Genomic DNA, 22096 nt, shown 5'->3' with positions numbered 1-22096 from the left:
CCACAGGACACACACAAACACCAAGCACACACTAGGGCCAATTTAGAATCGCCAATCCACCTAACCTGCATGTCTTTGGATTGTGGGAGGAAACCGGAGAGCCCGGAGAAAACCCACACAGACACGGGGAGAACATGCAAACTCCACGCAGGGAAGACCCGGGAAGCGAACCCGGGTCTCCTAACTGCGAGGCAGCAGCGCTACCCACTGCGCCACCGTGCCGCCCTAAAAGACATAATAAGAAAACAAAATAAGTCAACATTAATTCACATAGAATAAGAATAAGGTCCAATGGCCAGGGGGGACAGAAAAAACAAAACAAAAAAAAAACTCCAGACGGCTGGAGAAAAAATAAAATCTTTAGGGATTCCAGACCATGAGACCACCCAGTCCCCTCTGGTATGATTGTAGAAATGTGGTATATACAAGAAAAAATGGACATCTCTATTTCTGCTCTTATTGTTATTAACACAGTTCAAGTAGTGACTTCAGTAGTATTTAAAAAAAAATACGCTTTCAAAGTTTGGAAATGAGTAGATTACATAAAGTCCGTATCAAGAGATATCAGAATTAAATATAAAGTGACAGTATATGTGTGCGGTGATGATACTGCATGCAAAAGGAATCTCAAAGGAAAAATAATGCCCTTTTCAAATTAAATAATAATTTTTTTAAGCTTGTAGGTTAAAGTAACGTATAACATCTGAGCACACTTGGTTTTTGATTCTTGCATTTTTTGATTATACTGGAAGCTTTGAATCGTCACATTATCGGGAGAAAATGGAGTTCTGTCACAGACCGTCAAATTGAATTAAGTCGACAGGTACAATATAAATGATGTACAGCTTATAAAGACATCTGTGTTTTACAATTGCAAATCTGCTTTTGTGTGGGCATTTTTGGTGTGACAGATTAAAATTTATTAGTCAAGTCAACTTTATTTATCAATCACTTTACCTACAACAGCCGCTGACCAAAGTGCTGAACATAGACTAAAATAAATTTAAACAAAGACAAAATAATAAATAAGTAGATAAAATACAATAAATAAAACAAATCAAAACGTAGTGAAAACAACTAAACAGAGTTTACACCGAGTAAAATCAACTGCTCACACAGGACCAAATGCCAAACCAAAAAGGAAGGTCTTAAGAGCAGACTTAAAAATGGGCAGTGAGGAGGCCCGCCTAATGTGGATCGGCAATGAATTCCAGAGCCTTGGAGCCACAACGGAAAAAGTCCTATCCCCCCTGAGCTTTCGCTGAGTCCTCGGCACATCCAGAAGCAGCTGACCAGCTTTCAGCTTATCACTGAAAGATGCTGAGAAATTAGTTCACACGTTTGTTTTCAGTCGACTAGATTACTGTAACGCACTCCTCTCTGGACTACCCAAAAAAGATATAAATCGTTTGCAACGAGTGCAGAATGCAGCTGCTAGAATCCTAACTAGGAAAAGAAAATCAGAACACATCACACCAGTCTTAGCGTCACTACACTGGTTACCTGTGTCATTCAGAATTGACTTTAAAATTCTGCTTATGGTTTATAAAGCCTTAAATAATCTCGCTCCATCTTATATATCGGAATGTCTGACATCTTATATTCCAAATCAGAACCTCAGATCCTCAAATGAGTGTCTCCTTAGAATTCCAAGAACAAAACTTAAAAGAAGTGGTGAGGCGGCCTTCTGCTGTTATGCACCTAAAATCTGGAATAGCCTGCCAATAGGAATTCACCAGGCTGATACAGTAGAGCAGTTTAAAACACGGCTGAAAACACATTACTTTAACATGGCCTTTTTATAACTTCATTTTAATCGTAATTTAACTTAATCCTAAAACTCTATATGTTCAATTTCCTCAAAATAACTATTCATGGTGGCTCTAAAATCCGTACTGACCCCTACTCTCTTTTCTGTTTCTTTTTTCCAGTTTCTTTGTGGTGATGGCCTGCGCCACCTCCACCTACTCAAAGCTTCATGATGCTCCAACAATGATGGACGGATTAAAAGGCAGAAGTCTACGTGACCATCATCATCATCAAGCCCTTTCGTGAGAACCCTAAATCCAAAGAGGACTGTTTCATTTATGTTAGGTAGAATGCACAGAGGGGACTGGGTGGTCTCATGGTCTGGAATCCCTACAGATTTTATTTTTTCTCCAGCCGTCTGGAGTTTTTTGTTTTTCTGTCCCCTGGCCATTGAACCTTACTCTTATTCGATGTTAATTAATGTTGATTTATTTTGTTTTATAATTGTGTCTTTCATTTTTCTATTCTTTAATATGTAAAGCACTTTGAGCTACTGTTTGTATGAAAATGTGCTATAGAAATAAATGGTGTTGTTGTTGATTTGAGTGAGCGGGAAGGAGAGTGCATATGCAGCAGCTCAGCGAGGTAGGGCAGAGCAAACCCATTAAACGACTTAAAAACAAATACAAGAGTCTTAAAATGAACTCTAAACTGAACAGGCAGCCAGTGCAGTGAGGATAATGCGGGTGTGATGTGCTCATTCTTTTGCGTGCCAGTTGAAAGGCGTGCAGCAGCATTTTGCACCAGCTGCAGCCGAGACAGGGTGGACTGGCTAACACCAACATACAACGAATTATAATAGTCCAATCGGCTTGTAATGAAGGCGTGGATTACTGTTGTAAATTGATCTTTGGAAAGGATGTTTTTTATATTCGCCAAACGTCTTAGCTTAAAAAAAAACAGATTTCAACAACCGCGCTGATCTGACCGTGCAGTCTAAAATTCTCATCTATCCTAAATCCCAAATTTGTAATAACAGGCGTACCATATTGTGCAAGGGGACATAATTCCACAGGAGCAGAAGCAGAAAAAGAACCACTGGTGCCCCCAGGACCAAAAACTATAACCTCTGTCTTATTTTCATTAAAATTTAAAAAGTTCACTGCCATCCAAGCTTTTACCTCTTCTAGGGACATAACCAAAGTTTGTATGGAGTAAGCATCCATGCGTTTGAGGGGTACATAAACCTGAGTATCGCCTGCATAACAATGGAAAGCAATTTTATGTTTTCTAAGAATAGAGCTAAGAGGTAAGAGATACAAAGAAAATAGCAAAGCACCAAGTATGGAGCCTTCCGGAACCCCACACATATTTTTTTAACAATTTGTTGCTAAAAAATTTAAACTATATTAAAAAACCATAAGTAGAAAATGGTAAAAAAAACTAAAGACAAAAAATATATACAACTAAAATAAGAAAACAACAATACGCTAAAATTAAATTAAAACCTAAAAACAAATTCAAACCAAATACAAACTAAAATTAGAAAATGGCTAAAAGCTAAACTAAAAAAAAAACCCAGAAAATTAGAAAATGGCTCAAAAGTAAAATTAAATAAAAACATAAAAAAATAAAAACTAAACTAAAATTCTAAAATGGTAAACAAAACTAAAGCTAAATTTAAAAAACTAATGAGAAAATGAATAAAAAAACTATAACATGGCTAAACTAAAGCTAAATATTATACTAAAAAGTTGCATGAAAACTAAATTACAGCTAAATTAAGAAAACGGCAAAATCAAAAACTAAATAAAAACTAAAAACCTACAAAAACTAAACAAATATCTTAAAACTCAAAAGCACTGCTTTTAGCTATTTTGAGCATTGTACTCGTGTTTTTCTCTCTTTTCTTTTTCTTTTATTTATTTATTAATTTTATTACAATCAATACATAGCAATCAAGTTTTTACAAAAAAAAAAAAAAGAATTATGCTAAGAACAGATCGATCCCCACCCTGAGAGAGAGAGCAAGCCAAACGGTGTAAAATTTAAGGCTTGTAAACATACCTAAATCAACAAATTCTCTGTGCTTTATAAACTCATTTCAAAATATTACTGATGAGATCCTGCCATGTTTTGAAAAACGTCTGCACAGATCCTCTAACTGAGTATTTGATTGTTTCCAATTTTAAATAATATAACACATCAGTTTCCCTCTGACTTAAAAGAGGAGAGTTTGGGTTCTTCCAGTTTATCAGAATAAGTCTGCGTGCCAACAGTGTAGTGAATGCCATCACAATTTGTTTGTCTTTCTCCACTTTAAGACCCTCTGGAAGAACCCCAAACACAGCTGTTAATGGGTTAGGAGGGATTGTGAGTCCAAGACTGTCTGAGAGGTAATTAAAAATTTTTGTCCAGAATAATGTTAATTTGGTGCAGGCCCAGAACATGTGACCTAGTGAGGCTGGGGCTTGGTTGCAACGTTCGCAGGTTGGCTCATCGCCCTGGGAAACATTTTGGAGAGTTTTAGTCGAGACAGATGTGCTCGATATATAATTTTGAGTTGTATAATTGTATGCTTTGCGCATATGGAGCTTGAGTGAATTCTCTGCATTGCTACTTTCCACTCCTTTTCTGATATATTAATTGAGAGGTCATTTTCCCAGTGTCCTCTTGGATCTTTGAAAGGAAGGGATTGTAAAAGGATTTTATATATTGTAGAGATGGAGTCTAACTCCTTGAAATTGAGCAATAATTTTCCAGCGTGGATGAGGGTGCAAGATGAGGAAAATCTGGAAGGTTCTGTTTAACAAAGTTCCTGATTTGAAGATAGTGAAAGAAATTTGTAGCTGGAATGTTAAATTTGGAATGTAATTGTTCATAGGATGCAAAGACGTTGTCTATATAAAGATCTCTAAGCAAGTTAATTCCAAATTTTTCCAGATATTAAAACTGCATATGTTTGTGAGGGTTGAAAGAGGTGGTTCTTTTGCAGGGTGCCACAGAAGAAGCTTCTCCGTCTTAAAATGCTTTCTACATTGGTTCCAGATTCTAAGTGAGTGGAGCACAATTGGGTTATTAGTGTATTGCCGATAACGTGTGTTTATTGGAGCACAAGCAGGAATACAAAGAAGTACTGCAGGATTTTACTTCTATTGCGGTCCATGCCTGTGTATGTTCTTCTATTTGTGTCCAGGTTCTTATCGCCTGTATATTTGCCCCAGTAATAAAACTGGAAGTTAGGTAGAGCCATGCCGCCTTCTGCCTTTTGTCTTTGTAGGGTCGCTCTTTTGATGCGTGGATGTTTAGAATTCCAAATAAATGAGGTTATTGTTGAATCTAATTGCTTAAAGAACGATTTATTAATGTATATTGGTATGTTTTGAAATAAAAAAAGGAGCTTAGGAAGAATATTCATCTTAACAGTGTTAATTCTTCCAGCTAGTGTGAGATGAAGGGTTGACCATCTATGCAAGTCTTGTTTAATTTTTTCCATACAGACGACGAAATTTTGTTGATAAAGAGCTTTATGTTTACTTGTGATGTTTACCCCGAGGTATTTAAACTGTTCTGCAATGATAAAAGGAAGGGTGTCTAATCTAATATTATATGCTTGCGAATTCACCGGAAAGAGTACACTTTTATTCAGATTAATTCTGAGACCAGAGAGCTTTTGAAATTCTGTGAGTGCTGCTAAGACTGCAGGCACAGAATTTTCTGGGTCCGATATATACAGTACCATGTCATCTGCATATAATGAGATTTTCTGTTCCAGTCCTTCTCTGCTAATCCCCTTTATCTGATCAGTATTTCGACAATGTATTGCCAGTGGTTCAATGGCAATTGCAAACAGCAGTGGTGACAAAGGGCATCCTTGTCTTGTGCCACGTTCTAGTTTAAAGTAGTCTGAGCAAATGTTATTGATGCAAACTGAAGCTTCTGGGTTAGTATACAGTAATTTAATCCATGCACAAATGTTCGGGCCAAACCCAAACTTCTCCAAAATAGTAAAAAGGTATTTCCATTCAATCATGTCGAATGCTTTTTCTGCATCCAATGATAATAATATTTCTGGGGTGTTTGATTTAGTTGGTGAGTATATTACATTAAACAGGTGTCGAAGATTTGAAGATAAGTGTCGGCCCCTAATAAATCCAGTTTGGTCTTGTGATATTACCGAGGGGAGCACTTTCTCCATCCTTCTAGCTATGATTTTAGAGAGTATTTTAACGTCGTTATTCAGAAGTGAAATTGGTCTGTATGATGCACATTGTAATAAGTCCTTATTTTGTTTTGGAAAGACAGTGATTAGTGCTTGGCGAAAGGTTTGTGGAAGAGATTGGTTATCTCTGGCTTCTGTAAATGTTGCTAATAGGAGGGGAGCTAGCTGAGCAGAGAATTTCTTGTAAAACTCTGCAGGGTAGCCATCAGGGCCTGCTCTCTTTTCTTTTTCTAATAAATCCTTTATTTATAAGATTCCTTGTTTGCCCGGTTCACACACATTTAAGGTTTTTGATTCTCCTTCTCCTGGTGAGCTTATGCTAAATTTTGGGACATTTCTAATTATTTTTTTTCCATTTTTGGAGTGTGCTAGGCCAGAAGCCTGCAGTTAGCAGTTTTGAGGATAGCTGGATTTTAGTTGAGTCTCCTTGGGCAGGCAGATTAAGTTAAAGCCCTACCTTTATGGTCCTTTTAGGAGGCCTCACATCCATTTTGCTGTGTTAGGGACCCCTGATTTCAGCTCTAGAGAGTTGGTGAGAGTTTATTGTGTCTTTTGCTTGTTGTGTGTATTGGGTTTTTGACTTTGTTTTTGCATTCTGCATTGGGACTTTGTATGAATTGCCTTCTACTTCAGGCAACTCCTTTTTTTGCATTTTTGTGCTCCACAGAGCTTTGTGTTTATTCCGTTCATTCTTGTAATAAATCGTTTTATTTATAAAGATTCCATGTGAGCCTCTGTATTACTAGCCAATTATTTTTTTGACTGTGGGCATTTTTTTCATTGTTTGGCATTTCATTATTTGGGACTCTCATGCATGTGACACTACTAAACCGGGCTGAGACAAACTGACCAATGCAGTCCACCAAGTGACCCACGTCCTGATAACTTATGTTGGAAGCCCACAGGGACTGTCTGAGCCTGACCCCCTTGTCCTCCAGTAGGACCCCTGGAGCCCATGATCGTCCCTACTCAACGCTGCTCAGCAGGACCTGTCTTCCCCTGGGATGATGCTGCTCATGCTCCTCCATGGGGCGTCCCCAACTACTTTACTTTTGCCCAGTTGCGTTGGCCCAACTGTCTAATCCTGCTGTGCCTTTCTCTTTGGTTTTCTCTTCCTTTATTTTTCTTGTTGTTTACTTCCATTTGTTCTCTACTCAGACCAAGTATTTTATTCTTGTGAGCTGTAGCTGCTTTATGTAACGACCCACGGAGCATCAATGAGGGACAGCTGTGCTGATTGTGCTTGCGTTCGTGAACAAACAGCCAGCCAGCCAGTTCCCCCATTAAGCACTCTGACATCGCACGGCACTCCTGTCACACACACACACACCACCACTCACAATGTCTGAGCCACACTATTCAGTAAAACATCCTGCAACTGCTCTGGTCTTCTGACCTCACCACGGACCCCAGACACCCTTCACCACACTATTTAGCACGTCACCAGCCTCTTAACGATTCGCATCTTTTCAGCTCCTTGTCGCGTGTCTCTTACAGTTCGGGTCGAATGGCCACCCTCGGATCACGTGGCACCAAAACACTCTTGCAATTGTCCATTTTTGGGTTGCACTTCACCATATTAAACCCAATGAGGCTTTGATGTCCCCCTTAGGTCTTTAGGACAAGTAAACCTCAGCAGTGAGCCAGTCGTGACTTGGAGAGGTTTAATACGACAAGACACATTTTTATTTATAGTGTAAACATTTATTACAAAACAGTTTTCTTAAAGAGTCGCACAAATGGCACCTGTGTAAAAAGCGGCTCTGAAATCCTGTAAGTCCAGGTAGTATAAAACATAGAAAACCTACATGTAACCTAAACCACAGATAGATAAATAAATAAATAAATAAAATAAATAAATAAATACACATAAAATATATGAAGCATAAATAAAAAATAGACATTGAATATATACATTCATTTTACATTACACAACGTTGACTTTCAAGTTTCAATACAGCAGAACAAATGAAGCTATGCCAGCTTAGAGGGCACTAAGCATGCGCCAATATAAATGGACCACTTATTTTTATAAAAAATAAATATATTAATGGTAATGTCCCAAAAAACACAATCGGTTAAAAGTTTTAGGAGTCCAGTTCTTTTTTGATTTGAGCTCCGTAGAGATCCAGCCGCTGCAGGTGACTGTACACTTGGGTCCTCACAAACTTCCAACCCCGGTGTCTGGATGAGTGATTCTGAAAGAGAAACGTTATAAGAATTTAGCCGAGCATTCCTATGCCAGCCGTCCCTCACTTGGTTAAAATCAGGTCACAAGTCAGGCTACTGAAGAGCAGGGCTGGAGATTGTAAGATGGCAGTGGTGTCTCGAGAGTGGTTAGACCTAGTTAGCCATTGAGGTGCTATTCAGAGTGTGATGTTACTTAATCAATGTCCATTCATTCACAAGAAAAAAACACCTCGTCAAATTCAGGTTCATAGGTGGAGGGAGGCCATCCCAGCAACATCACACGCCCATCCTGGCCTTGTTCTTGCCAAGGGTTGGCTCTATCTGCCCATGAGATGCAAGACAAAAACGTGGACTTAGATAATGAAGGGATGGATGAACTCAACGCCCGACACACTAATTTAGCAGAGACAGTACACGTGGTCTGCTCTAGCAATACATAAAGATGGCTAAAAATCAATCGGGATGCTGAGAGAGCACAGCAGAGACTGAAGAGCAGCTGAGTATATCAGGTGAGACCAGCAGAAGTCTTGTGATGGAGCAGTACAACCTAATGGATGTTAGAGGGAGAATTTTGGGCAAAATATTTGGACTTGTAATGGCCCATCATTCTGGTAAGTTTAAATTCATATATTCATTTCTTTTAGTGGACCTACGAAGAAGCAGAGGTGCTCCTTGTGAGGAGTTTGCATGTTCTCCCCATGTCCTCCGGGTGCTCCAGTTTTACCCCACAGTCCAAAGACTTTCAAGTTAAGTGAACTGGTGATGCTAAATGGTGTCCTGACGCGTGTGAATGTGTGTGTGTGTTCACCCCAGGATGGGCTTATGCCCTGTTTAAGGACCGTTCCTGCCTTGTGCCCTGTGGCTGCTGCGTTAGTCTTCACCTTCTCCTCAACCCTGCTCAGGATAAGTAGGTTTAAGAAATGGATGGATGTCCTTCTTTTTAAAGAACTATTGATGGACAGGCTAGAAAGGAGCTGTAGCATACCAAGAAAAATGGCAAAATAGCCGTGCAAAACATAAATTATTGATAAATAGATTTAAGAGATGCTATGTGAAAGATCAAAACCAAAGACACTATATAGCAGCTACATGGACAGATGGATGGAGGAAAGGCGCTATATTAGAGATAGATAGCAATGAAAAGGACTATAAAATAGATAGGGAAGGAACTGTATAGTAGAAAATATATATTAAAGGCACTACATAAAAGATGGATAGATACATAGACAGATAGGAAAGGCACTATATAAGAAAGAAATAAATGAACTGATACATAGGAAAGACACATTGTATGTACATAGCAGTACCATTAATGTTAACATAATTTTAACTCACCCTTAAATAAATAAATTATATATATATATATATATATATATATATATATATATATATATATATATATATATATATATATATATATATATATATATATATATATATATATATATATATATATATATATTTATTTATTTAAGGCACACTATGACAGACAGATAGATAGATAGAAAGGCGCTATATCATAGATAGATAGATGAAAAGACACTCTATCATAGATAGATAGATAGATAGATATTAGAGGTGCTATATTTTAAACAGTTCCTTTTCTATTTTAGTGAAAGACCGATCGACAGGAAAGTCACTATATAAAGAAGAGATCGATAGATTTAAGGCACTTTATCAAATAAATATGTTGAAATATATGAATAATGATCTTGATGTATAGATATCTTCCACTCACCTTTCTCTTTAGCAGACTTTGCAGCTTTTTAAAGTGCAGGGTCACTTTTGTTCGGAGGCCTGTTGGTAACAAGTCCGTTTTTCCTGTTACCTGTTTTTTTGCGTCAAAAAAGAAGAAGAAGAAGAAGAGCAGTCATTCAGCAGTTGCATAGACAATCTGTGCTCTTCATGGATGGAAGGAGAGCATCACACACTTCAAAGCAGGATGTTTCTCATTGAAATCCCACCGCGGACTTCTCTGCAATCCCTGGTAAATGTCGGCCTACTGTTCTTCTCTGTGACCTGAGTTGGTGTATCATGATGACATTGTCATGTTATGCCCTGTCCCGTTCATTGGGGTGACATCTCCACAAGTCACTCTCTGCTCTGGTGACTTTAAATGTCTGAACCCAAACCCGATTCTCTCCTCCTTTCGTCTACTCATCTTTTCCCTCAACCTTGTCTCTTCTACCCTCGGTTTGTCTTATTAATGTTGTCCTTGCTGCTACTGTTGTTGCCAATTTTCTCAGTGCTCTTGGCCGGCCTCACGAGGAGTTCTGTACTAAAATTAATTAAATTAAATTTGAATTTGACATGTTAGCCACTTTTACTTTTGAATGTCATTTAATCTCACTTTTTGACATTTTCCACATGTGCTCACCATTGGCCCAGCCACACATTTCTCAATTGCGATTTATTTGCAAGAGAAACTGCCTTTAATAAATCCTCGAGATATGACACTGTTGTGTTTGTGCAGCAAAATATGAGAAAGCACAACCGTGATGCATGTAAGCAGACTGCACTAAAATCCACCACTGGGCCAGCTTAGTCAATGGAGTTTGAAGCCCCCCTGACGTCAGCCACACATGATTACTTACACACTGGCTCAGCTCCTTCTCCTGCCGATGGAGGTCACTCAGAAAGTGTTTTGTGGCCTGAGCTTCCGAAGCATTTTGGAAGAGAATGATGATGTGGTGGATCACCAAAGACATGAGCTCAATTCTGCCCTCCACCTGCAAAGTATCAGAAAGGAAAATGAGCAACCAGTTAAGAAGATGAACGACATTCCTAGTTGTCTGCATGACCAAATGATCAGTATCAGTATATTTTTTTATATAGTGTCTTCCATAACAAGCTACCCCCCTCCAAAACATGCATCGACTCATTCATTATTATTCAGAGGCTGGTCACCTACCTGCAGTTGTGTCTTGTAGATGTCATCTGGAATCCGCTGTTTATGGACTTGCAGCTTTCCCTGGAAAAAAAAAAAATATGGAAGATGAGTTGTCATGCCTCTCTGGTCTCTTGCTGCTCGCTCAGTCAAAAGCAGAGAATAACCACGACGGCCACCAGATGCTGATTATGTCGGCATCTCTTGGATTTCTTGGCAACATGGAATTAAGTCACAGCCCATTGGAAGTGACCATAAAGTGACCCCCATGTTTCCAACACACGCTTTCCACCAGGAACACAAATCTCTGATGTAGAATTTGTTGGAACCTCCTCTTAAATGCGTGTTACTTGGTAAAATAATTTTTATTTGTGAAATGTATGGGTAAAATGTAGAAACAAAAACTTGAAATAAACTCTTTAAGGAAGCCCATAATATAAATAAGAGACAATTAAAGTAACTTTTTTTAGTGATTCTTATTACCGGCATTCAATGTAATTTAGGGAATTTCCATTGTCATTGTTCAAGGAAAGCCTGTGCCCGACTGATTTCTTAATTGAACTTTATCAAAAATGGCACATTTTTAGAAGCATCCTCTGTGGACGTGGACAGCTAGCTGCAGTCCGGGTTCAATGTCATGGCTAACAGGACCCCTACACCTCAGTAAAAGCCATACGCACCATAGAGCTGAGCCAGTCCAGGCTGTCACGGCTGACTGTCAGGTATCTCTGCTGAATCCAGCGGCACGCCGAACTGCTGCTTGTGAGGCACAGTAGCGTGGCACACAATGCCAGTAGGAACTTGGAAATATGCATGGTGCTTGTGAGTTCTGTAGAAGAAAAAGAAGTGAGAGGAGAAAAAGAACATTTAGAGGGTTGGCTTGGGCAACAATCAGAAGTGGAGATTTATACAATAAAAAAGAGAAAGATCTTCTTCAGCAAGAGTCTTATTTTATGGGCAGGAGCACCTAATTATTATATAGTGCCTTTCACATCTATCTATCTATTATATAGTGCCTTTCATATCTATTATAGTTCCTTTCACATCTATCTATCTATTTATATAGTGCCTTTCACATCTATCTATTATATAGTGCCTTTCACATCTATTATATAGTGCCTTTCACATCTATCTATCTATTATATAGTTCCTTTCACATCTATTATATAGTGTCTTTCACATCTATTATATAGTGCCTTTCACATCTATCTATTATATAGTGCCTTTCACATCTATCTATTTATTATATAGTGCCTTTCATATCTATTATAGTTCCTTTCACATCTATCTATCTATTTATATAGTGCCTTTCACATCTATCTATTATATAGTGCCTTTCACATCTATTATATAGTGCCTTTCACATCTATCTATCTATTATATAGTTCCTTTCACATCTATTATATAGTGTCTTTCACATCTGTTATGTAGTGCCGTTCACATCTGTTTATTCATTTGTCTTTTGTGAAGTGTATTTCCTTTGCATGTGTCTATAATAAAGTGTTTTCCTCTCATGCTTTTCATATCAGTCTACTATTATATGATAATTAAAATGTTTGATCGTTGGAACAAAATAATAGACTAAACGTGCGGTACGGTTTGAATGAAAATTGTCAGCCATTTCTAGGTTAGAAAATGCAGCGCATTCATTAATTCTGATGATGCACAATGGAAAGACGAAGTACAACAGATTGATATATAGGTAAAAAAGTCTGATTCTTTGACTTTTGCCAATTAAACACATAATTCTGCATAGAAGAGAAAAATGGCATGCATTCAAGGTGTTAGAAATAATTGCACAGTAACAAACTTACAGAAATTCTGCAGAGCCCATCCACTCGTTTTATTTTACGCTGTCACCGCCACGATCATTTGTTTTAACTAACACGGGAGGGTATGCAAAGCCGAACTTTTTACCTTGCAATCCGATAGGTGTTCGCCACTTGTCTTCGCCGTCCGTCCGCTCCCAAGCCGCTGTCTGTGTCTCCATTCTCCGCGGCTCTGCGCCGCTTTTATTTAGCTGGTGGGTCGATGGTGTTTGAAAACCGAAATCAGCTCATTTCCGGGTGTGGGATTTCTGCTGAGCGCTTTCGAGTTCATCCCGAAATTTTTGAATGGCAGCTCACGGACGAATTTTAGGGAATTTTAGCCCCTTTCCATTTTGCTCGGTGTTTTCCCTTTTTCATCTATTTGCCATTTCACTTTGTTTTGAACGTTTTGTCGCTCGGTGTGACATAAATAAGAAATGAGGGGAGAAAGAAGAGCTGAAGAAGAACAGACTTAGCGAGGATACCCGTCGCACGGAGATAGGACATCCGAATGCGGGCGATTGTCGCGTTATTGCTGAGATTTGTATTTGCTCTGAGATTAATGACATGGAAGTGCACATTGTTCATAAAAGTCAGACCTCCAGACTAACTGAAAGTTCGACGCGTTGTTTTCTGTGACGTCACTGCCTTGCACTTTCGCTCGACTCTTAAAAGCTGCTGTGGGGATCTCAGCGCGGCTTTCACTTTCTAATTAGGAGGGGATTTCACAGCCTGGCAGCCTTCAGAGAGCCTGGGGACTTCTGCAAGGGAAAAGTGGGCTCGATCGTCCTGAGGAAATGCAAAGCAAACGCCAGGCAGGGCTGACACAATACGCTAACTTATAGATAGATAGATACTTTATTAGGAGTCATCGAACAATAATACACGCGCTAAGTAATTTATAAAAATTACCAAGCCCTGCTTGCCGTCTAAGATGAGTTTAAATCTAAGTAATCAACATAGACCTAAGCGTTAATGTTTGCGGAGCAACACGCCTTTGTTATATGCCATATTGTATGAGACGGATGCGCCGTAATGTTCATTTTTGTGATGCGCTATCAGTTTAAATGTCAAATGCAATGCATATGTCTCTTTTTAATGCCATTTGGTATATGATTCATAAATGCAGTGCTGATGTTTGTGATGCACCATCTGTTGAAATGAAAAATACAATGCTTATGTCTGTGTTATGTGCCATTTCGTATGGCATTTGTAAAAGCAGTGTTAATATTTGTAATGCACCATTTGTTGGAATGACAAATACAATGCATATGTTCCTTTTATGTGCCTTTTTGTATGGGATTTGTGAAAGCAGTGTTACTTTTTGTGATTTGCCATCTGTTGTAATCACAAATATAATGCATATGTCTCTATTATATGCTATTTGGTATGTGATTCATAAAAGCAATGATAATGTTTGTGATGTACCATCTGTTGGAATGAACACATGCAATGAATATGTCTCTGTTATTTGTTATTTGGTATAGGATTTGTAAAAGCAGTGTTAATGTTTGTGATGCACCCTCTGTAGGAATAAGAGAGGTACACAGAAAGACACACAGACACATATCCTTCTGTTAAGGTGAATTTAGTTGTATGCTTAGAATCCCAAAATATAAAAAAAATATGAATTTGTGTCTTTGGCTTCCCTTTTGATTTTTTTTTTTCATAGATGCAAGCTGATGCAGATTCTCTTTTGATCTTCCTCATGTTTGTGTGTACACTATAGGAGAGCCCACTCAGGGGTGCAGGCTGAAATTTGTTTTTGGTGCTTCCGTAGTAATGAACCACAGTCCTTTGAACGATGAGTGATGCTCTTTAATCCGCCGATGCAACTCTCCTCTGAAACCAATGACATCCCTGAGCTTACCGGAATATGTTTGTTTGTTGCCTTTGGAAATATTCTTACATAGTTTGGTGTTGCTTTATTTTATTTATGTATGTATATGTGTTGGTTTCACTTAGTGCGCTGAGTTAGTATGTCCATTCACTAGTTCGCTAATTTTGTAAGAGTTGTTGCAGTAAGGAGGGGAGAGTTTGTGTCCGGGGTCCTCCCTGCATGGAGTTTGTGTCTTCTCCCTGTGTCTGTGTGCATTTCCTCCCTCAGTAGTCCAGAGGCATGCAGATTAGGTGGATTGGTAACACTAAAGTGGCCTGGTCTGGTGTGTGTGTGTGGTGTCTGTGTGTGCACCCTGAGATGGACTGACGCCCTGTCCAGGTGGTGTTGTTCCTGCCTTGCGTCCGATGTTTGCTGTGGTGACCCTGATTTAAGATCAAGCAGGCTTAGAAAATAGTATGCTACTAACTGTCAGTGGTGTTCTTTGCATTATAAGGGTCAGTGGGGCTCCACAAGATGTTGTGCAAAATGACCAACTTACTGAAGTCAGTTAACTTTTTATTAAAAGGTTTAGAACATCCGTCAGCTTGGCCTTCTAGTTCTCTATCAGATACTCAATGTAATTACTAATCTTAATTGTGCATAATTTGTGTTCTTGTCAGCTGCCACCTTGTTTGCTGGCTGGGCGCTGGACCAATTGGCCCTGCAGTGTTCTCTGTATCTTTGTCTGTGTGTGTGTGTGTGTGTGTGTGCCTGTCCAACTTGAACTTGCCAATTTAGCCATGAGGCCTGAAGGTCATCATCCACATTTTAGTGATTACCTCCTGTTTTCTTTCTTGTGATTTTACCAGTTGAGGCCATGGAGCACACACCAACAAAGTCCAGGACCATTCGCTCCCTTAAAGGTAGACATGGTGATCTAGACATCCAGGAAGAAAGAAAGAAGATGCAGTGAAGTCCGGAGTGAGGATGATTAGAGAGGAACTCAGCATGTAAGGAGTGTTTAATAGAGGCTGGGTAAGTGTTGGTATTATTAGCTTGTCATCTGCAATGACATTTGGGGGTTTTGTTTTTGTGTTATCTAAAAATCTTTACAGTAATGGTGTAGCTGATGCGATCAAGGTGGCACTACCGACATGGCATGTCCCGTGGAGGTAGCCCGTCAGACAGGGGAGTAGGGCAGAGTCACACCAGGGCCAGGTCTGGTGTACTGGGTGGGCATGCAGGCTTTGCAGCCCATGCAGTGTGAGTGCTCCATTGTGGAGACGTAAAAGATTTCAAAGTTTTCTTTGCCACTTTGACTGCCTTAATGCCACAGCAAATCAATGTAATATGTGGGCCTTTTGAGACCCATGCTCAATATGGGCTTCATCCTTAATATTATCATGATTTGTGCATGCCATCTTAACACTGATGTTGACTTGGACCTTGAATTTCTTTTGATGTTGGAGGATTCGGACATTCGAAAAATCAAGACGAGAACAGGCCATTCAGCCCAGAAAATCTCACCAGTCATATCCACTTAATTCTTCAAAAATAACTTCAAGTCGAGTTTTTAAAGTCCCTGAAGTTCTGCTGTCCATCACACTCTTTGGTCACTTATTCCATGTGTCTCTGGTTCTCTGTGTGAAGAAAAAAAGTCCTAACATTTGTGTGAATTTTCCCCATCACAAGTTTCCAACTGTGTCCCTGTGTTCTTGATGAGCTCATTTTAAAGTCACCGTCTCAAAAATTCGACTCTGTCCAAATATTTATGGGCCGAACTGTAACTTTAGACAGCATACAGTAACATAAGAAATCACAGCACGACATAAAGTAGCAACATATAACAGATAAAATGAACAGAGCTAACATAACACAATAAAACCCCAAAGCACAAGGCAACAATACACAGCATTACATAAAGTAACATAATGCAACACCATAACACAACACAACATACAGTTGCATAATATAATATGACATAACATCTCATGACATGATATATGACATGACATAAGGTAATGGAATATAATACAACAGTGTAACATGACATGACATAAGGTAATATAACACATCAAAACATAAGTTAGCATAACATAAGACAACATAGGGTAGCATGAAGTAACATAATATAATACGACACTGCGACACAACATAAAACAGCATAATATGACATAACATCTCATGATATGATATATGACACCGCTGGGTAACGTGACATGACATAAGGTAAAAGAATATAATACAACACTGTAACATAACATAACTTAAGGCAATATAACACATCAACAACAACATTTATTTCTATAGCACATTTTCATACACACAGTAGCTCAAAGTGCTTTACATATTAAAGAATAGAAAAATGAAAGACACAATTATAAAACAAAATAAATCAACATTAATTAACATCGAATAAGAGTAAGGTTCAATGGCCAGGGGGGAGAAAAAACAAAAAAACTCCAGACGGCTGGAGAAAAAATAAAATCTGTAGGGATTCCAGACCATGAGACCACCTGACCAGTCCCCTCACATCACAAAATAAGGTGGCATAATATAACACAATTGGGTAACATTACATGACATGAAATGACATAAGGTAATACAATACTATACAGCACTATAACACAACATAACATAACTTAAGGTAATATAGCACATCAGAACATAAGTTAGCATAAGATTACATGACATAACATAATACAACATAGGGTAGCATAAGGTAACATAATACAATATGAACGACACTGTGACACAACACAACATAAAACGGCATAATATAACATGACATAACATAAGACACCATATAGTAGCATAACTTTACACCTCCATCCATTGACCAACCCGCTATATCCTAACTACAGGGTCACGGAGGTCTGCTGGAGCCAATCCCAACCAACACAGGGCACAAGGCAGGAAACAAACCCTGGGCAGGGCGCCAACCCACCGCAGGGCACGCACACCCACACACCAAGCACAATTTAGGATCGCCATTGCACCTGACCTGCATGTCTTTGGACTGTGGGAGGAAACCCACGCAGAGACGGAGAGGACATGCAAACTCCATGCAGGGAGGACCCGGGAAGCGAACCCAAGTTTCCTAACTGCGAAGCAGCAGTGCTACCCACTGCGCCCCCCAACTTTACACAACATAACAGCATAATGCAAAAACACATAATGTAAAATACAACCCAACACCACACTGTAGGATAGCACAGCATAACATAACATTACATCAAACAACATAAAATACCATGTGGCAACATAACAAAACACAAAATAAGGTAGCACAATATAACTCCACACAATATACTGTAAGTCAGTGGTTCTCAAAGTGTGGAGTGCGCGATGTAACAAAGATGGGAAAAAAAGAAAACGAATCGAAAATATGAAAAATCCATCTATTGAAACCAAAACAAATGAACTTAAACTACATACTGATACTAGAAAAGTAAATATAGAGTTAGATAACTTTCAATAAAAGTTAAGTAGGTATAATAAAATATGCATCTATGATATATCATTCATTAAAAAAAGAACAAATTGGTATTAGTGGGCTCCTTTCGAAAAATTCAATTAAAACTGTTATAAAAACTCGGGTCGCAAATGCGTAAAGGTTGAGAAACGCTGCTGTAGGTCACCACGATATAACACAGCACAACATTAGGTTGCATAATATAACTTGACACGGCATATGACACGGTAGAGTAGCATAAGATAACATAATATGACATTACACACACACACACACGACGCAGGACACTATACAGTACTAACTTAACACAACATAAGGAAACATAAGGTAGCAACATATAACACAGCACAGCAGAAAAACAAAATAAACTAGCATAACATAATCTCATAACACAACACAACATGAGAAGGAATTACATGACACAATATTGTACAACATAAGCTAACATAATGGAACTAAAAAAATATTCTAGCATAATATAAAATGACACAACATAAGGTAGCACAATATAACACATATAAGATAACGTAACTCAACATAACCGTGTGTAACATCACCACATCAGCCCCATATAATGGAAGTGGACATATCTGTGTGGGACTGACAGCCCCCCAAGGGTGGGCTACTGTCTTATGCTCAGTGATGTCAGGATTGGCTCCTTGTCTCATCGTTTGTGCGTTGGAGTGAATTTGTACACAAAATGAGCAAATGCATAAATTAAATCTGAACCCTTGACAGGATGGACGTGTTAACTAAAGTAGAGATGGTGGTCTTGTCCCCGTGACGTCTTCTCTCCAGTGGCTTGTCTGCTTCCCCAGTCACCTAATGCCCCATTTTGATGATGCATGCCCACCTGAATCCCTATGAGCTGGTGATTCTGCCATCTTAAGATGACGTGCCCCCTTATGTGGACTATCAGTTCAGCCCTCGAGTACCTTTGCATGAATGTTCGTTTTCGTTCCATCCTGCCTTCACCCACAGTGCAACAGCCGTTGGCAGTTTGCAGGATGTTGGCACTCTACTGCATGCCCAGATTCCTATTTATCTCCGATTCTGTCATCGTCTTTGTTCCCTGGTATAAAACAATCCAGCCGTTCTTGCGTATCCCAAGTTCACTCCTTGTGCCTCCCTTGCAGTAAGTAAGGAGGATTCAAGGGCAGTGTGGACTGTCAGCCACTGCCATAAATCCAAGATGCAGCTTGGTTTTCAAGACTGAAGTCCTGAATGTGCCCTTAATGGAATTCCTCTCTGCAACAGCCAAGAGCATTTTCAGCGTTTATCACAGAGAGTCCGGCTTAAGAAGTCAAGCAGGCAGCGTCCTTTACAAAAAGACCGGCTTGCCGTGTGAGTTGAGAGCACCTTGATATGAATGAGAGATGTGAAAGGTCATGGAGAGCAGAAGTCTTGGGATTGCGGAAGTGTGAAGTCTCATAGTGGAAAAGATCTGAGTCAACGGAGGTCTGATAAGAAGGAGAACAGCAAACCAGAAAGTTAAAGGAGGGTTCAATATAGTCCCTGCAAGATGGAGCCATAAAGACAAAGCCTGAGAGAGGGGATACACAGCCAAAGGTGAGGGAACGAAACTTTTGTGTCATTTCTTATGACGCTTACAGAACCCAAGAACAACTCGTCTTTTACATCTGGGCAATGTGCTCAGAAATCCCACAACAAGATTTTGTGCGCCAAATTTGCAGTGCTGGCCAGTCCTGGCCAAATAAGAAGTCATCTTAAATCTACACCACCTGTTGATGCTTTTCCTGAGAGTGGAATGATTGATGTCAAATCATTTGGTGATCTTTTCAAATCCCTTGCCAGGCTCATAGGTTTCCAAAACCTTAATTCTGAAGGCCTTGTAGAGAACTCCTGATGACACCACACATGTCAATAGAAAGAGAGAGACCACACAAGACCCTCAATATCAACGGTTTAAATTACACAGTCAGCTCCACCTGCAAACTCCACAAGGGAGGTTCTAATAACTGACACCTCACCTGGAACACCCGATTCTGATCGGAGGAATCTGAAGTGTTGAAAAATGGAAGGGTGGACTTACTTTTTCCATGTGACAAATCGGCATTCTTGTTCATTGAGATTATGAGAATGAATACACCATGTTCGTTTCAAGGTGGAGGTGGGATTACATCAGGGATCGACTCTGAGCCCTTTCTTACTTGCAATGGTGACGGACAGGTTGACAGACGAGATTAGACAGGAGTCCCCGTGGACTGTGATGTTTGCTGATGACATTGTGATCTGTAGTGATAGTAGGGAGCAGGTGGAGGAGACCCTGGAGAGGTGGAGATATGAGAGGAGAGGAATGAAGGTTAGTAGGACCACCAAGACAGAATACATGTGTGTGAATAAGAGGGAGGTCAGTGAATGGTGAGGATGAGTGGAGGAGAGTTGGTGAAGGTGTTTGAGTTTAAATACTTGGGATGAACAGTACAGAGTAATGGGGATTGTGGAAGAGAAGTGAAGAAGAGAGTGCAGGCAGGGTGGAGTGGGTGGAGAAGAGTGTCAGGAGTGATTTGTGACAGATGGGTATCAGAAGGTCTACAGGACAGTACTGAGACCAGCTATGTTATATGGGCTGGAGACGGTGGCAAAAGTGACAGAGCTGGAGGTGGCAGAGTTAAAGACGTTAAGATTTGCATTGGATGTGACGAGGATGGACAGGATTAGAAATGAGGACATTAGAGGGTCAGTTCAAAGTCAGAGAGGCGAGATGGCGTTGGTTTGGACATGTGCAGAGGAGACATGAGGGGTATATTGGGAGGAGGGTGCTAAGGATGGAGCTGTCAGGGAAGAGGAAAAGAGGAAGGCCTAAGAGAAGGTTTATGGGTATGGTGAGAGAGGACATGCAGGTGATGGGTGTGACAGAGCAAGATGACGAGGACAGGAAGATATGGAAGAAGATGATCCGCCATGGCGATCCCTAATGGGAGCAGCTGAAAGAGGAAAAAGAAGAACTTTCATGGGTCATTTGTTCAAGTGTAACACCTTTACCTGTAGGCACTGCTTGCATGAAGATCTACTGTTTGCCTGTTCAAATATGTTGAGAAAGTTGACAATTACCAAGGGGTGCACTTACTTTTTCACCTGACTGTAGGTTTAAGTCCACAGTCAACACCACCAGAGCACCTTGAAAAACCACACTTGAGCACTGGGGAGAACATGCGAGTGAAATAGGACAGTGGTCAGGCCAGGATTCAAAAAATTGAGCCCAGGTCCAAGGAGCTATAGGTGGAGAAGGACCCCAGTTTAGTGTCAATTTATTGCTTTGACTGCTGTTATTGCCCCCAGGGACTCGGAGCTGTCATTTCATTTGCTTCCTCGGCCCTGAAGCAGCAGCTCCACCTGATCATCTCGGCTAAGCCCAGGCTGTCGGGAGTAGCGGCAGCCAATTTAGGATGGGGGAGTAATGAGGAGCGGCTTCAGCCGTTATCTTCATTTTGGAGTTAGGGAGGTCACCAGAGTTATGTGAATCATCCGAACGTTCATTTGGGGAGGCAGTCTGCACTCCTCTGCCATGATCAAGCATTATGTGAATTTGTGCCCACTGGCAGCAATGGGGAGGTTATAACCAGAAAGACAAAGAGATTAAGAAATCTGAAAACCCTTCAAAGCATCCGATGCCCAACTAATAAAGATTAATAAAAAAAGGAATTTCACACAAAGTTTTTTTTTATTATTAAAAATATTCATTTCATTTCAACATATTTTAAATTAAATAGTAAATTAAATAAATAAATAAATAAATAGATAAATAATACAATAAAAACATAGATCTCCAAACAGTAGAGAACACAAACTTGACAAATAAAGAGATGCTTGGCATAAAAACAAACACAAAATGCTGCTCCCCCATTCAGAAGCTTGACCTGTGAAACGCAAGACCAACTGTTCTTCATTCCAAACAACTGAAACTTCACATTTTCAAAAACTT

The 22096-nt window shown here is 39.6% G+C and overlaps 1 protein-coding gene across 1 annotated transcript; it reads right to left on the bottom strand.

Annotated features, from left to right (window-relative positions):
• Window positions 1-8058: 8058 nt before the first annotated feature.
• On the bottom strand, window positions 8059-13038 carry LOC120518002 (interferon a3-like). Its single transcript, XM_039740549.1, has 6 exons — window positions 12966-13038; window positions 11729-11877; window positions 11073-11132; window positions 10756-10890; window positions 9900-9989; window positions 8059-8169 (listed from the first exon to the last, which is right to left on the bottom strand). The coding sequence occupies exons 1-6, from the start codon at window positions 13036-13038 to the stop codon at window positions 8059-8061; spliced, it is 618 nt and encodes a 205-aa protein (XP_039596483.1).
• Window positions 13039-22096: the final 9058 nt, after the last annotated feature.

This window comes from Polypterus senegalus, chromosome 17 (assembly GCF_016835505.1).
Source record: "Polypterus senegalus isolate Bchr_013 chromosome 17, ASM1683550v1, whole genome shotgun sequence".
Lineage (NCBI taxonomy): Eukaryota > Metazoa > Chordata > Cladistia > Polypteriformes > Polypteridae > Polypterus > Polypterus senegalus.
This window is presented reverse-complemented; position numbering and strand designations above follow the sequence as displayed.

Excerpts from the sequence above, each read along its gene's own strand:
- LOC120518002 (XM_039740549.1), bottom strand. The coding sequence starts at position 13,038 with ATGGAGACACAGACAGCGGCTTGGGAGCGGACGGACGGCGAAGACAAG. Across the intron at positions 11,133-11,728 it reads TGGACTGGCTCAGCTCTATG|GGAAAGCTGCAAGTCCATAA; the intron begins GTGCGTATGGCT and ends TTTTTTTTCCAG. Across the intron at positions 8,170-9,899 it reads AAAGTCTGCTAAAGAGAAAG|AATCACTCATCCAGACACCG; the intron begins GTGAGTGGAAGA and ends TTTCTCTTTCAG.